General features: G+C 41.4%; 1 protein-coding gene across 1 annotated transcript; it reads right to left on the bottom strand.

Annotated features, from left to right (window-relative positions):
• Positions 1 to 365: 365 nt before the first annotated feature.
• Positions 366 to 10,950, bottom strand: LOC307023559 (alpha-tectorin). Its single transcript, XM_079656866.1, has 22 exons — positions 10,841 to 10,950; positions 10,279 to 10,557; positions 10,100 to 10,195; positions 9,819 to 9,987; positions 9,041 to 9,441; positions 8,371 to 8,947; positions 7,690 to 8,273; positions 6,971 to 7,520; positions 6,286 to 6,884; positions 5,969 to 6,126; positions 5,433 to 5,833; positions 5,115 to 5,311; positions 3,926 to 4,321; positions 3,532 to 3,815; positions 3,161 to 3,444; positions 2,934 to 3,053; positions 2,108 to 2,292; positions 1,835 to 1,995; positions 1,481 to 1,732; positions 1,132 to 1,291; positions 944 to 1,046; positions 366 to 846 (listed from the first exon to the last, which is right to left on the bottom strand). Exons 2-22 carry the CDS (start codon positions 10,489 to 10,491, stop codon positions 755 to 757), a joined length of 5,982 nt encoding a protein of 1,993 aa, XP_079512992.1. The 5' UTR covers positions 10,492 to 10,557; positions 10,841 to 10,950; the 3' UTR covers positions 366 to 754.
• Positions 10,951 to 15,736: the final 4,786 nt, after the last annotated feature.

Here is a 15,736-nt window from a genome sequence, read left to right as displayed (position 1 = left end):
CAAATTGCATGTTGTGTGTCTGTGGCAAGTGTTATCATGTCTACTGTAAGTCTTATCCCATACTATTGAAGACACGTTGACTGACAATGATGAATTTCACCCTCAAAGAGACGACACGGAGGATATCGTCTGTGTCGGCCTTCACACCCGGCTCTACAAAGGATGTTCTGCACAAAAGAGAGAAACCCGACCTCCTAAATCACCGGCAGCTTCTTTCATGTCAAATGAGAACCATCCTGTATTAATGGTTTGGATTGTGGTTATTGTTACGTACGTGTATGTCTCCTGTACATAACATGAGTTTTATTAACTACTCCAAAGTATTTCTATATGCGTCTAGACTATTTAAATAAATATCTGCAAACTTTGAGTAGATAGAACTTTATTCAGAGTCAACAATGTATACGATATGATTCACATTTCACACAGAAATTACTTAATTGATCATTTTTAATCATGATTATAATGGATTGAAAAGTTGATTTAATCATAGTAATCATAATCATAATAAGATGTATTGCAAAAGCCCAGAGGATACAACTGATAAACAGTATACTTCATTCAAAAAGGTAACAAGGAGACATTCATTTCATTAAAAAAGGCAAAATGTGTATTTGATCTTATGCTGCCCCCTAATGTTTTCAAGAAAAACCACCACAACTTTAAACCTCAGAGAGGAACACCAATAATGAGTAATTTAAAGGGACTATAATTGTTGTAATTTTAGAATAGGAATGTATCATCTTTGATTGATTTAGGTCAGAGTTTTGGCTATAAGCAAACCCAACAGCAAGGTCACCAGTGAGGTCAACAGGCCGGAAGCACTGCTTGCTTTCACCGCCCGAACTGCAAGAGAAGAACCACAGTTTAGATCAAATGTAATCATCCAGCTTTTGTGTCATCAAACGTATGAAAATTATGCAAAGAGACAAAAAAGCTTTACCGTGGCGATTTGGCGCCATCATTAGAGGTCCTAGTGAGATGTCTGCAGTATCATGGTAGGTTACATCCCTCTCAACGCGCCTGTGGTGACCAGGGTAGCAGTGCTGTAGGAAAAGAAATATTAAAGGCTTCTGTTGATGCAGCCGTTGATAATCTAATCTAACTGCAAACACACACAGTAGTACTTACAGCTGAGCAGTTGTTGTGTCTCAAAAGACACAGGTGGACCTGGCAATGCAGGTAAATGGATGAGAAGTTGGTAAATGTGAACATCCTGAAGGAGAATCGGGACACAGTGGAGAGGCCATTCTGAACCAGCTCTACTGTACCATCTGCGGGGTTAGGACACCTGGAATAAGAGAAGAAAGCAGATGTTGCAATGTTACCAAGATAATATAACATGGTTGAATTGGAAAAGAGAGGATGGGTAGAGATGAAAGAAACACATCTTGGACAAGTTAATTATTTTCAGTCTTTGGCAATGAATAACAAGTGGTCAGTGTTCTAAAAAATGATCAAATGGAATTATCTGATTTACTCTGCGCTGAGGAGATCCCAGCGGGTAGGGTAGGTGGCCAGGTTGACCGGAGTTGCCCAACAACTGTCCACAACAGTGGAGATCTGGCTCTCATCGACGCCTTCTGTCCGCACCTCCACATACATAACCTGGTCGATTTCCATTTCTATGTTCCTGCTGCTGGTCAGGGGGAAGTGGAAGGCAGGGTCCTGGTAGGGGATCATTCTCATATGATACTGTCCGTGGCCTGCAGGAAGCTTTTTCGACACAATGCTACAGCAAAAAAGGATGGATATTGTCAATACAAAAAGGACTGTGTTAATTGTATTAAGTTACAACAATTAAATCAACAATACATGCAGATGGTGTTCTCACCTCTCTACAGGGTTGATGCCCACATCCATAGACAGAGCTTGGTTCAGAGGGTAAACACAGCAGAAGAGCAAATGAATGTTCCTCTGGCGGCTGATTAGACCTTGATGAGGGTCCACGTCGCCCTGGATGGTGTTCTCATACATGAAATGGGTTCCGTTGCTCTTAAAAATAGGAAAAATCAAGTAGTTGGAATTAGTGTTTTGTAGAGGAAAGAATGATATCTTAAATCTTCATCAGTCTGTTTTGAATGGCATTAGAGTCTATGGACTATACCTTCAGAGCTGTCCCACACAGGTGGTTGTTATTGTTGAAGTTAAAAACCAGTCGTCCGTCATCCAGAGTCCCGGTGCATGAGTGGTCTTGCAGGTGGAGGGCGGCGGAATGGAAGCCGGCTTCGAACAGCTGGCAGCGCGAGACGGACATGGTGCCTGAACTACTTTCACAAATGATGGACGAGTCTATGAAAGAGATATACAAATAAATACACATATTTCTATAGTTTTTGATAAGCTAGAAAACATTTGAAAGCTGTACATATTGTCTGAAAAGTTTAAGTAGTGACAAATTAACAGAAAACAGAGTTGTGAAGGGGGATGGTACAGAGAAACACACGACTCAAGGATAACGTACAAATCTTATATGTTTATTTTGGACCAACAGTTTGAATAAATTGATCATATTCTGTGAGAAATCCAGTTTTTTCCTATTGTAAATTATATGAGCCTTGGTTGCCATTGTTGGTGCCAGAAAACAACAAATAATAATAACAAATTGCCTTAAGCTGCTGATCGCACACCTTTGTCAACACTTTTTTTATAGCTCCCATACACTGTCAGTGGTGCATGAAGATCATTTGTAGTTCTGTGATTGGATCATATTTTCCTTTGTGCACCTTGAGATTAATACAAGGACCACCCATTTTTAGCAAAAGTACTGTAACTAACCTAAACTTGAGAAGATCCTATTGTCCTGTGCTTTTTTGTTGATGTATAATACATGAACAAGCTATTGTAATATGTAGCATTGTCTACAACTCCTCTTACATTTCACTTCCCTCAGCTCAAAATGAAAGCTGTGTTTAAAGAGGAGATGTTCTCACCGTAGCTCTCATTGTTGGCCCGATGGTGGTGTTCATCACAAAAGCAGCCGTACACACCATCCTTCTCACCACACCACTCATGCTCTGCGCAGTCCAGATGTTCACAGGGGTCTGACTCAGCTGTAGAAATAGTGGGAAAAGAATGAGACAAGAAGGGATAAAACAGAAACAAATAATTGACTTCCACATTCATTATCTTGGCTATCCATAGCACAATGAAAACCTACCACAATGCAAAGCAGAGCGCCATTCAGGGATATTCAACTCCAAAACTGAGCAGGTTCTCTCATAGGCTGCGATTGCAGAACACAACATGCCATTGGCTGGAGTGTAGAGGCAGAGATCATAGACACAGGAAGTGTAAAACGGCTGAGGGTCAGAGTGCAGGTGACAGGCACTGAATGGCCCACTAGTGTTGGTGATGACACTACAGAGCTCAGAGTATTCTCCCCTAAAGGTACAGTCGTTCAATCCATCTCCACTCCCTGTTCCTCGATCGGTGGATCCACATCTGGAAAATACATTACAGGTTTTAAAACTTTGGCTGGCTTTGTTTATTTTTCAACACAAGTTTCTTTTGTTTTTAAAAACCGCTCACCCTGGTTGGCTTTTGGGCGACTTCCAGCTTTGTCCAAATTGATTGTCATTTTGTGCCGATGTGCCATTGGGTAAGACTTTGTCATCTGAAGAGTCACTGTTGAGATTTCCGCACATCCCAGTGACTCTGCTCTCATGGTTGTTGTTGACTCTCACCAATAAAGTACTCCTGCCATCAAACTGGACTGTCAAGTCCATTGCATTGACCTCTATGAAGTGTCCCTGCCTTTGTATATGAGCTAAGGTTCCTGCAGTGCTGGGAAGAGTCACCTCAATTCCATTTATCTGGAGGAATGAGGGAGGGGGATTAGAAGTGAAGAGGTACTCATGATATGCTATTATTAAACCAGGAAGAAATAAAAAGTTCTTCATCTTGAAAGTTATTAAAAGTGTACCTTAACTCTTTTGCTGGGTCCAATCGTGATATTCACACTCTCTGGTTGATTTGTGAGGTAGATATCCACCTCAGACACAAACGACACACGGTTGTTCCCTCTGTGATTGTTGGTGGCTACGACCTGAAACCCTGTGTCATCGGTCCTGTCGCTCACACTCTCAGTAACGATGTAAGAGCATGTGCCCTGGAAATGAGCCAGCGCCCCATCAAAGGTCCTGTAGTGAGGGTCCCCCCACACAGTGCAAGTAGACATTGCATCAAAGCAGCCCAGCTCTCCATGTCTGATGGTGCAGTCTTGTGTTGGGGTGCAAGATACAGCAGTGCAGCGCAGGTCATTGGGAGCATGGCATTCACATCGCTGGGAGCAACCCTCCGTCCAGAAAGACTCATTAGCCTGCAATAGCAAGAAAGAGCCACATACAAATTATAAAAATGTTGCAATTATTACATTAAAAGACAAAAAGGCAACTAAGAGGATACATAATAAGTGGAGCACAATAAAGTAGCATTCATTTAGTCTAGGTTTAAAGTGGACCTATCATGCTATATTTGAATAATATATTGAGGGCCATACCTATATAAGGTATACTTATACGTTTTATTTTTCAAAATACCAAACAGATCATGCATTTTAGCCATTCCTCATTTCGCTCAATTTAACATTGCCTTTCATGCTCGGATTCAGTGAGAACAGCACCATCTGGTGGCCTGAAATATGTACTACAGCGTCTCCAGCGCTTTCGAACGGCAATGTCCGTGGCTGTCTCCTCCTGATTGGTGGAGTTGGCCCAATAGCCGTAGCGCCACCGTCCTGACGTCAGAAAAGTGTTCAAATCTGGATCAGTATGTATCAGATCCGTTGCAGCCCCTTTTTAAGAGATTTGGGTATGGAGGAAAATAGAGAGGGTTGTGTTTTCTGACACTTGGTGAGTTCCCTGACACACCGGGGACACATATTCATGTATAAAAGACGTACAAAGATGCAATTTGCATGATCGGTCCCCTTTAAGTAATCTGTTCATAAACATGGCCACTATCGTCGCGTTGTTCTGGTCTTTCTCTCCACAAGTATTGCATAATTACTTGTCATTTTAGGCAATTTGATTGTGACAGCCGTGACTAAGAAGATTGATGCATCATTGGTACACATATCTGGTGTTTTTTTCATTAACGGTTAAATGACTTACATTGTAGTAGAAGCCATTGTATTGACAGCCACAGCTTTCCACAGGTACGCATCTTGTCCCACTCCTGACATAACCTTCATCACAGAAACAGCCCTCGGAGCAAACCTGCTCACAGGTGGCATCAATGTTGCTGGCACAAGTGTGGCCACAGTCTGTACCACACAGCTCATAATGGGTGTTGGCGGGACAGTCGAGTGCTTTGTACGTGAGAAAATTAAATTATGGTTGCAGTAGATCAATACACTTTTTCTTGACACTTCTTTGATTGTTTTATTAGGCTGCTTGGATGGTAAATAAACAACTTGAATTTTGACTTACTGCAAGTGGTGTTGTCTCTCCAAGAGTAGATCCGAACATTAGCAGACTGACAGGCACTGACGTATGTTTCAACTGCCCTACAAAGAAGCTCTTGGCCTCGATTTCCCGAGATACAAACATCAAACACACAGTCATTGAAATATGGCACTGGGTCCACTTGCTCATGGCAGAAGCTGAGAGGGCCCTCAGCTGCTCGAATAAGCTCACATTGGGATCTTGCTGGTCTCTCATTGGCACATCGTGGGCAAGAAGAACCACACCCATTAGTGCAGGTGTAGTTGCCTGTTACGTTCCAACTTGCCCCGAATGCTTGTGGAGTATTGACCGTCATTCCAGATGGGGTGTGAAACTCATCATTTGGATTTCCATTGAAGTTTCCACAAAGTCCACATGTTTTCCCTCTGATGACAATAATTAAAAACATCCAGATTTAAAACATGCGTTGATAGATTGATGATACATGAGCCTCATCATTTCGATAAGATTTATTTTGAACAAAAACATTTAAACATGGGCTTCAGTATATTTGGCGTTACCTATAACTTGGCGGTACAGAGATAGACACTGTATACCGTCCATCGTACATGACACTCAGGCCAAAATCAGCACTGAGAAATGTGCGAGATCCACTTGCATAGATAGATACGTGACTATTATTCAAGAGAATAGGTAGGTTTTTAGTCTCTCCATTCACCTATAACATTGGGAAAAAACTCATTAAATGGCATAGATTTATATTTGCCTTGCAACTCTGTTTCTTCTTAAAAATGAAAGCATCAGTCTAGATTAAAAACACATGTATAGGAATTGATTGATACAAAAATGTTTTGATAGTTTTAAATCTGTAGCTTACCTGTACCACACCTTGGCTTCCTCTTGTCATTTGCACTCGATAGCCCCACACATTCACAAATACTTCAGCTGTGATTGAAACTTGCAACCCTCTCCAAGGCTCATTCCTTGCCTCAACTGAAAATTGGTGGAGCTCTTCAGTTTCACTACAAGGCTTGGCCAGGACATAGCGGCACGTTCCCTGGAAGTCAAAGGCCTTTCCATCGAATGTGAGGTAGTGAGGGTCACCAGAGGCATAGCAGGTGCCATGAGGGTTAGGATGGCATCCAAATTCCCCCTCCACCACCCGACAGGACTCCTCAGGACTACAGGAGTTGGGGACACATTGGACTGCCCCAGTAGTGCCATTACAGACACACGAGCTCTGACATTCTTCACTGTCCCAGAACCGTTCGCCACCTTGTCGGTAGCGTCCTTGGTGATAGCATCCGCAGGATGTTGGTGGCACGCACTGGTTGCCATTTAGGACAAGACCATCATTGCACTGGCAACCCTCCTGGCACACAGTGTCACAGGCAAAAGGGAACGAGAGGCTGGGGCAGGCGGAAGGACAAGAGCTGTCACAGAGTTCATAATGGCTGTTTGGAGGGCAGTTTTGCGCTATAGAAAAACAAAGCAATTCATTCAGTAAAATAATTTATATAATATCAAACACATCTATAATAACATGAACAAAAATGACTTACCACAGTGAGTGGATATCCTCCAGTTTCCTAGGGCCACGCCCTTTTGTTGACACATTATTGCATAATCCCGTAGGAACTCACATAGGGCTGCTGCTGGATCTATAGAGGCTCTTGTGATCTCCACACATGCATCAACATGCTGCAGTGGGTCCACCATGGCCCAACACTGGGCAAATGGCCCATGTGGTGAGTGAAGAATGCTACAACGAGAAACCGAAGAATTGGTTCTGGAGTTGTTTTGATTGCTTTCCACACAGTGTGCAGCCAGGGAGCCGTCTCTCCAACTGTCCCCAAAGTCCTGAGAGGTGTCGACCTGGACGCCATTTGGTGTGCGGAACTCGTCATGTTGGTGACCATTGAAATTACCACAGAGTCCACCGAGTGAACCATTGTAGATACCAGGTGCAGTGACACGCACCAAATGAGGCCAGACTGTTTGCACAGTCACACCAAAGGCAGTGCGAATGATGATACTGTGAATGCTGCTGTGGTAGATTTGGATTCTGTTGGAAGCTGAGCTGTAAGGGAGTCTGATCTGCTGACCATCAACCTAAAGGGCCATTTAAACAGCCATTGTCAGATGTTATGGGTGCGTTTCAGTTTATATAAACAATAGTTTGTACCTTTTTATGCGTTATTCAAAACATGATTGCAACATGCTTCAATAAAGGTCACAACATTGCTTTCAACTAGCTCTTAGAAATATATGTGTGACTTACCAGAACTTTGCTGCTACCTGTCATTTCAATGGAGACTTGTGTGCCTTCTGCCTCAAACTTTAGCACCCTGGCAAAACCCTGTTGTCCTCTGGGCAATTTTTCTGCAGTCACCGCAAAATGTGGGTGACTAGACAATCCCATTACTTTGGCAAGGGTCAGTCGGCATGCCCCAGGGTACTGGTACGTCAATCCATCGAACGTCTGATAAGACCCTGGGCCCCTTGTCCAGCATGTGCCATAGCTGTCAGGTGTGCATCCTCTTTCTCCCTCCTCCACCCTGCAAGACTCTAAGGGACCACAACCATGGGATTGGCAAGTCATGGAGCCAGAGCTGCACCTGCATTGTCTCCCACAGTCCTCGTCCAGGATCACAGTTTCTCCAGAGCGGTAATATCGGCCCTCAAAGCTGCAGCCACACTGAGCATGAGGGACGCAGACCCCAGCACTCAGGATGTAGCCAGCATTGCAGATGCAGCTCTCCTGGACAGGGAGAGGGCAGTTCTGGGTAGAATTGGGATTGACACAGGTATCTGGACATCCTGTGCCCTGGGACACAAAGTGGCTGTTGGACGGGCAGGGGATTTCTAGAGAAAAGGAAACAACATTAATCTTGAAATCTTGGACACTTACTGTATACCCAGAACATTTTAAGATATAATGTTGATTGACACACAGACATACCACAGAAGCCTTGTCTCCTCCAGCTTGGCAGCTGTACGCCATTCTGCTGACACTGACTTGCATACACATTGAGTGCTTGGCACAGAATGGGTTGGTAGCCTCCTCCTATACACAAATCCTGCACACAGCTTTCCAGATAGTTCTGTGGGGGAAGTTGTTGATGGCAATCAGCAAAAGGTCCAGAAGTGCTCGTGAGGATACCACAATGAGCAGGATTGCTGTATAAAGCTGTCTGAGCCGCAGTGCACCTAGCGCAGTCCAAGCCTCCACATCGGGTCCCACAAGCAAGCTCATCGTCTCCTGGTGCTTTCCAACTGTTCGCAAAAACCACATCGGAACTCACAAGCTCGCCTTGGCGGGTTCGGAAGTCATCCTCTGGATGATTGTTGAAGTTTCCACACAGGCCACATGTTGCATTCTGGTAAGTGTAGGGTAAACGAATCCTAACATAACTATTTGTGTCATAGGACACCTCCAAGCCAAAGACAGTGCTGATGATCACAGAGAAACCTGACTCATACACCTGGACAGTGCCATTGGAAAGGGAGATCGGAGTGGCTGCAAAGTTTCCATTAACCTGTAATGACACCAGCAAGCAGAAACAAAGTTGTACAAGTGTGAACTAAAAAGGAATATCACAGAAAGTTGGGATTCAGTTATTTTTGTTTACCTTAGCCATACCACGACGTCCTTTGACCAGCTCGATGGTATCATTATAGACATGCACTTTGACCAGTCGTGTCCAAGCGACTCGAGTGCTGCCTCTGTGCTCGTTCTTGCCCTCTACTCTATAGTAGGGCAACCCACGACCACATTGCTCAGAGAGAACATAAGTGCAGGTGCCCTGGAAGTGAAACACTTTGTTATCGAAAGTATAGTAATGTGGATCACCGCTGATGGTGCATCTGCCTTTCCGCACTGTCTGGCAGGAGAACTGAAAGGCAGTGGGTCTGCAGACTTGGGAAAATGAGCAGGGCTGGCTGTGACACTGCAGGCCTGTCGAGGTGCAAGTGCATTTCTCAGCACAGGATCTGTCGCTCCAGAACGAGTCACCCAGCTGCACGGTTTGACCTTTGAAGGAATGAAAAGTTTCTTGAAATTCATTGACTTTTAAATGCGACTTTTTAGCAAAGATGATAGAAGAAAGACTTGAAAGACAGAACAGCTGCCTTTAAACTGGGACAATGCATGGTCATGGTCAACAATTTAACCTTACAATATATGAAATGATTATTGTATTGTTTATTATTACTTGAAGCTTCACTTATTATCCCTGTCACCACATTAAAGCAGTGCAATGCTTAATGCTCTGCTGTTTTTGTTCAATAGGATTGAATTGTTCTATAGTTCAAGAAGCCCAAATAAATCCTCAGACTTCTTCACGGTTTAGTGGTCACATGCACAAAAGTAAAGTAGGTATGGTGACCACCCTCTGGTTCTGCTTTTACCATTAAAAGTGCAGCCGCGCGATCCATGGTCTGTCCGGAAAGCCCAGCGACCGGCTACATTGACGTTGCTGTTCTGGCGGAAATCTAAGTAACTACTGTTCGATCCACTGTTAGAGAAGGATCCAGGGATGGAGAAATGATGAATGGAGTTGATTGTGTCATATCCAGCCTGGAAGTTAATATCACAGATAAGGAAATGTTGATATTAACTGCATTTGTCATTTTCCATTAAGATTTGAGAAAGGCATGGCAATTTCACATTTTCATTAGTACATTCTAACCTGTGCTTGGCGAGTTGTTGATGCTATTATCCCATAGTTCATTAGCACAAATGAGTAACGACCTCCAGAGATCAAGACTGCTTGGACCGTTGATCCCTAAAAATGTTTTGATTATGATTATCATAGTGAATATAGTTAAAAGTGAAATGTATTCTTCCATTTAGAACAAAATGACTTACTGTTCCAGTGTTTGGATAGTATTGCACATTGGACCATGTTGCAACAAAGACCCAGTTGGCGCTGAAGTGTAACCCTGGGAAGTAGCTATTAATGTCCTGTGTGGCTTGTTGGAGCACTGTGCCGCTGGTGTATTGATGGTAGGAGATCTGACCCTGCCATCTGTTGTCTAAATCTATCCAGAAGGGAGCGATAAGTTCTCTGCTCCCGTGCATTGGGATCCTTTGAGGTGAATAACTAGACCATGATGTGTCAAAGGTCAGGTGGCCATTGTGGTTTACCTGCAAACCAAAGTAACAGATTCAGGACTCAACAGCATCATTGCCAATCACATATTATTAAATATCAACAGATGTAAGGCTTTATGATTTCAAAACAGGAATAAAACATGTATTGACTACAACTAACTGCAGTACTTATTTAGTATCTTAAACATTTTGGATAAAGATGAACAAATCATTTCTAACTTCATACATTTTATTCAACTAAACATTTTTATTTTTTCAATTACAGTTACACATTTTCAAACCAGTATTCAAAAGAAAGGGATTTTTTTAAACATACATAGATCTGATTGTGCGACTGGCCAAAATACACAAAAGGTCGTTGCAGGGGAATTCGAGGAGAACTTCCATCGTCTGTTCGCGAGCTATGAGTTCCAGCAATTGGGTAGAGTGGTCCTAGAAAGAAAAAAAGTGTCTTATTTTTCAGAAAATATATAAGGCCAATACATAGAGCCCCTAATGGCAGGTGCCGTGTTGAAAAAGATGTTGCACAATGTTGAAACTTTTCTTCACACTGACATAAATGTGCTTTTGGGGTTGAATGGACTATTATATTCCTAAATATATCCTAAACAACTACAATATACCTTTTTCAAAGCAGACACAAAATTGACAGCATCGCATGTACTTAATATTGTATAGATCCAGGGCGGTGATAATGTGAACACTGGCTTAGCTAACTGGGACACTTGAAGTCAAAGTCTCAGCTCAAAAGGGTCTAATTGAGTCTAGTTTACAAAGGACCTAACACCACCTGAAAATCTGTATTTTACAGTCTTCTTTATAGTATGTCACAACATCACTGTTGGCTTCAGATCCAGACGCAGCAGACTACACTTCCTAACACATCCCAGGTGCAACCAGAAGGGGGCGATGAGACACTGCCTTTCAGCCTGGCATTATTCATCTTGTTAGTGTGATACCTCCCTAACCTAAGTAGGTTTGGCTATCAAGCAAGTAAATATATTAACATTTAAGCTTAATGTTACTTCATTGTTTGGGATGTCCTTGTGAAGACAACTTGACATTAACATACCGTAGCAGGTCTAAAAGTCAATGGAAAAAGCCTCCAACATTGAAGGATAATGTGTTTGACGTTAGGGAATACATATGTTATGGTAACACATAGAGCAAAAGGGTTTCTTTAAGTTTGAGGATTAGGGCCGGTCTTATAACAAAGATATTTACAGTATAAATTATCTTGATTAATGTTAACCAGTCATAACAAAGACATCTCATACACTTAAGTGTCAGAGTTAACCAAATGACACTTGATGAATGGCATAAACATTCATTAGGTCTCCTTAATGTTTATGTAATGTCAGTGGTATGTACAGTCTGACTGCTGTAGGCATGTTTGCTGTTGTCCTGTTTAGTGTGTAACAGGCTGTTGAGAGCTGTTTCCGAGTCAAGTGTGACACCTACTGCTTACTTTGGTTTACTGGTATTGGTATGAAATAATGTTGCTCTGGTACAACCCTTCATTAACAGTGGCATTTGCTGTAATCCAGGGGATATAGGTCTATTCCTGAAGTAAGAACTGCTTTGAGCTACTGATTTTATGACTAACCCGTTAAGAGCATGAACAAATGACAAAGATATCATCTAAACTTCAACTCACCTGTAGTCTGAGCAGGCGTCGTACCTACTGTATGAAAACAAGCATTGAGATATAATTAGTAAAAAATCAGTCTGCTAACATCAATAAACAAAGTCAGTTAATGCAGTGATGTAAAAGTATCAACAGACATAAATGCACCATGTTTTAAACTTTTCTTCAAACTGACATAAATGTGCTTTTGGGGTTGAATGGACTATTATATTCCTACATATATACTAAACAACTACAATATACCTTTTTCACAGCAGACTGAGACACAAAATTGACAGCCTCCCATTTACTCAATATAGATCCAGGGTGGTGAAAATGTGAACACTGGTTTAGCTAACTGGGACACTTGAAGTCAAAGTCTCAGCTCAAAAGGGTCTAATTGAGTCTAGTTTACAAAGGACCTAACACCACCTGAAAATCTTCTTTTCACCGAGTGTTCTTTATAGTGTGTCAGTGAAACTCAACATCACTGTGGGCTTCAGATACAGACACAGCAGACTACACTTCCTAACACATCCCAGGTGCAACCAGAAGGGGGCGATGAGACACTGCCTTTCAGCCTGGCATTATTCATCCTGTTAGTGTGATACCTCCCTAACCTAAGTAGGTTTGGCTATCAAGCAAGTCAAATATTAACATTTAAGCTTAATGTTACTTCATTGTTTGGGATGTCCTTGTGAAGACAACTTGACATTAACATACCGTAGCAGGTCTAAAAGTCAATGGAAAAAGCCTCCAACATTGAAGGATAATGTGTTTGACGTTAGGGAATACATATGTTATGGTAACACATAGCTCAAAATGGTTTCTTTAAGTTTGAGGATTAGGGCTGGTCTTATAACAAAGATATTTACAGTATATGTTATCTTGATTCATGTTAACCAGTCATAACAAAGACATCTCATACACTTAAGTGTCATAGTTAACCAAATGACACTTGATGATTGGCATAAACATTCATTAGGTCTCCTTAATGTTTATGTAATGTCAGTGGTATGTACAGTCTGACTGCTGTAGGCATGTTTGCTGTTGTCCTGTTTGTACTGCTCTTAGTGTGTAGCATGCTGTTGAGAGCTGTTTCTGAGTCAAGTGTGACACCTACTGCTTACTTTGGTTTACTGGTATTGCTATTTAATAATGTTGCTCTGGTACAACCCTTCATTAACAGTGGCATTTGCTGTAATCCAGGGGATATAGGTCTATTCCTGAAGTAAGAACTGCTCTGCGCTACTGATTTTATGACTAACCCATTAAGAGCATGAACAAATGACAAAGATATCATCTAAACTTCAACTCACCTGTAGTCTGAGCAGGCGTAGTACCTACTGTATGAAAACAAGCATTGAGATATAATTAGTACAAAATCAGTCTGCTAACATCAATAAACAAAGTCAGTTAATGCACTGATGTAAAAGTATCAACAGACATAAATGCACCATGTTTTAAACTTTTTTCTTCACACTGACATAAATGTGCTTTTGGGGTTGAATGGACTATTATATTCCTACATATATACTAAACAACTACAATATACCTTTTTCACAACAGACTGAGACACAAAAGTGACAGCATCCCATTTACTCAATATATATCCAGGGTGGTGATAATGTGAACACTGGCTTAGCTAACTGGGACACTTGAAGTCAAAGTCTCAGCTCAAAAGGGTCTAATTGAGTCTAGTTTACAAAGGACCTAACACCACCTGAAAATCTGTATTTTACAGTCTTCTTTATAGTATGTCACAACATCACCGTTGGCTTCAGATCCAGACGCAGCAGACTACACTTCCTAACACATCCCAGGTACAACCAGAAGGTGGTATGAGACACTGCCTTTCAGCCTGGCATTATTCATCTTGTTAGTGTGATACCTCCCTAACCTAAGTAGGTTTGGCTATCAAGCAAGTCAAATATTTACATTTAAGCTTAATGTTACTTCATTGTTTGGGATGTCCTTGTGAAGACAACTTGACATTAACATACGGCAGCAGGTCTAAAAGTCAATGGAAAAAGCCTCCAACATTGAAGGATAATGTGTTTGACGTAAGGGAATACATATGTTATGGTAACACATAGAGCAAAATGGTTTCTTTAAGTTTGAGGATTAGGGCTGGTCTTATAACAAAGATATTTACAGTATATGTTATCTTGATTCATGTTAACCAGTCATAACAAAGACATCTCATACACTTAAGTGTCATAGTTAACCAAATGACACTTGATGAATGGCATAAACATTCATTAGGTCTCCTTAATGTTTATGTAATGTCAGTGGTATGTACAGTCTGACTGCTGTAGGCATGTTTGCTGTTGTCCTGTTTGTACTGCTCTTAGTGTGTAGCATGCTGTTGAGAGCTGTTTCTGAGTCAAGTGTGACACCTACTGCTTACTTTGGTTTACTGGTATTGCTATTTAATAATGTTGCTCTGGTACAACCCTTCATTAACAGTGGCATTTGCTGTAATCCAGGGGATATAGGTCTATTCCTGAAGTAAGAACTGCTTTGAGCTACTGATTGTATGACTAACCCATTAAGAGCATGAACAAATGACAAAGATATCATCTAAACTTCAACTCACCTGTAGTCTGAGCAGGCTCTATGAAAACAAGCATTGAGATATAATTAGTAAAAAATCAGTCTGCTAACATCAATAAACAAAGTCAGTTAATGCAGTGATGTAAAAGTATCAACAGACATAAATGCACCATGTTTTAAACTTTTCTTCACACTGACATAAATGTGCTTTTGGGGTTGAATGGACTATTATATTCCTACATATATACTAAACAACTACAATATACCTTTTTCACAGCAGACTGAGACACAAAATTGACAGCCTCCCATTTACTCAATATATATCCAGGGTGGTGATAATCTGAACACTGGCTTAGCTAACTGGGACACTTGAAGTCAAAGTCTCAGCTCAAAAGGGTCGAATTGAGTCTAGTTTACAAAGGACCTAACACCACCTGAAAATCTTCTTTTCACCGAGTGTTCTTTATAGTGTGTCAGTGAAACTCAACATCACTGTGGGCTTCAGATACAGACGCAGCAGACTACACTTCCTAACACATCCCAGGTGCAACCAGAAGGGGGCAATGAGACACTGCCTTTCAGCCTGGCATTATTCATCTTGTTAGTGTGATACCTCCCTAACCTAAGTAGGTTTGGCTATCAAGCAAGTCAAATATTAACATTTAAGCTTAATGTTACTTCATTGTTTGGGATGTCCTTGTGAAGACAAATTGACATTAACATACCGTAGCAGGTCTAAAAGTCAATGGAAAAAGCCTCTAACATTGAAGGATAATGTGTTTGACGTTAGGGAATACATATGTTATGGTAACACATAGATCAAAATGGTTTCTTTAAGTTTGAGGATTAGGGCTGGTCTTATAACAAAGATATTTACAGTATAAATTATCTTGATTAACGTTAACCAGTCATAACACAAACATCTCATACACTTAAGTGTCAGAGTTAACCAAATGACACTTGATGAATGGCATAAACATTCATTAGGTCTCCTTAATGTTTATGTAATGTCAGTGGTATGTACAGTCT

Source organism: Notothenia rossii, assembly GCF_949606895.1.
Source record: "Notothenia rossii genome assembly, chromosome: 11".
Taxonomy (NCBI): Eukaryota; Metazoa; Chordata; class Actinopteri; order Perciformes; family Nototheniidae; genus Notothenia; species Notothenia rossii.
Note: the sequence above shows the minus strand (reverse complement) of the source record. Positions and strands in the feature narration are given on the sequence as shown.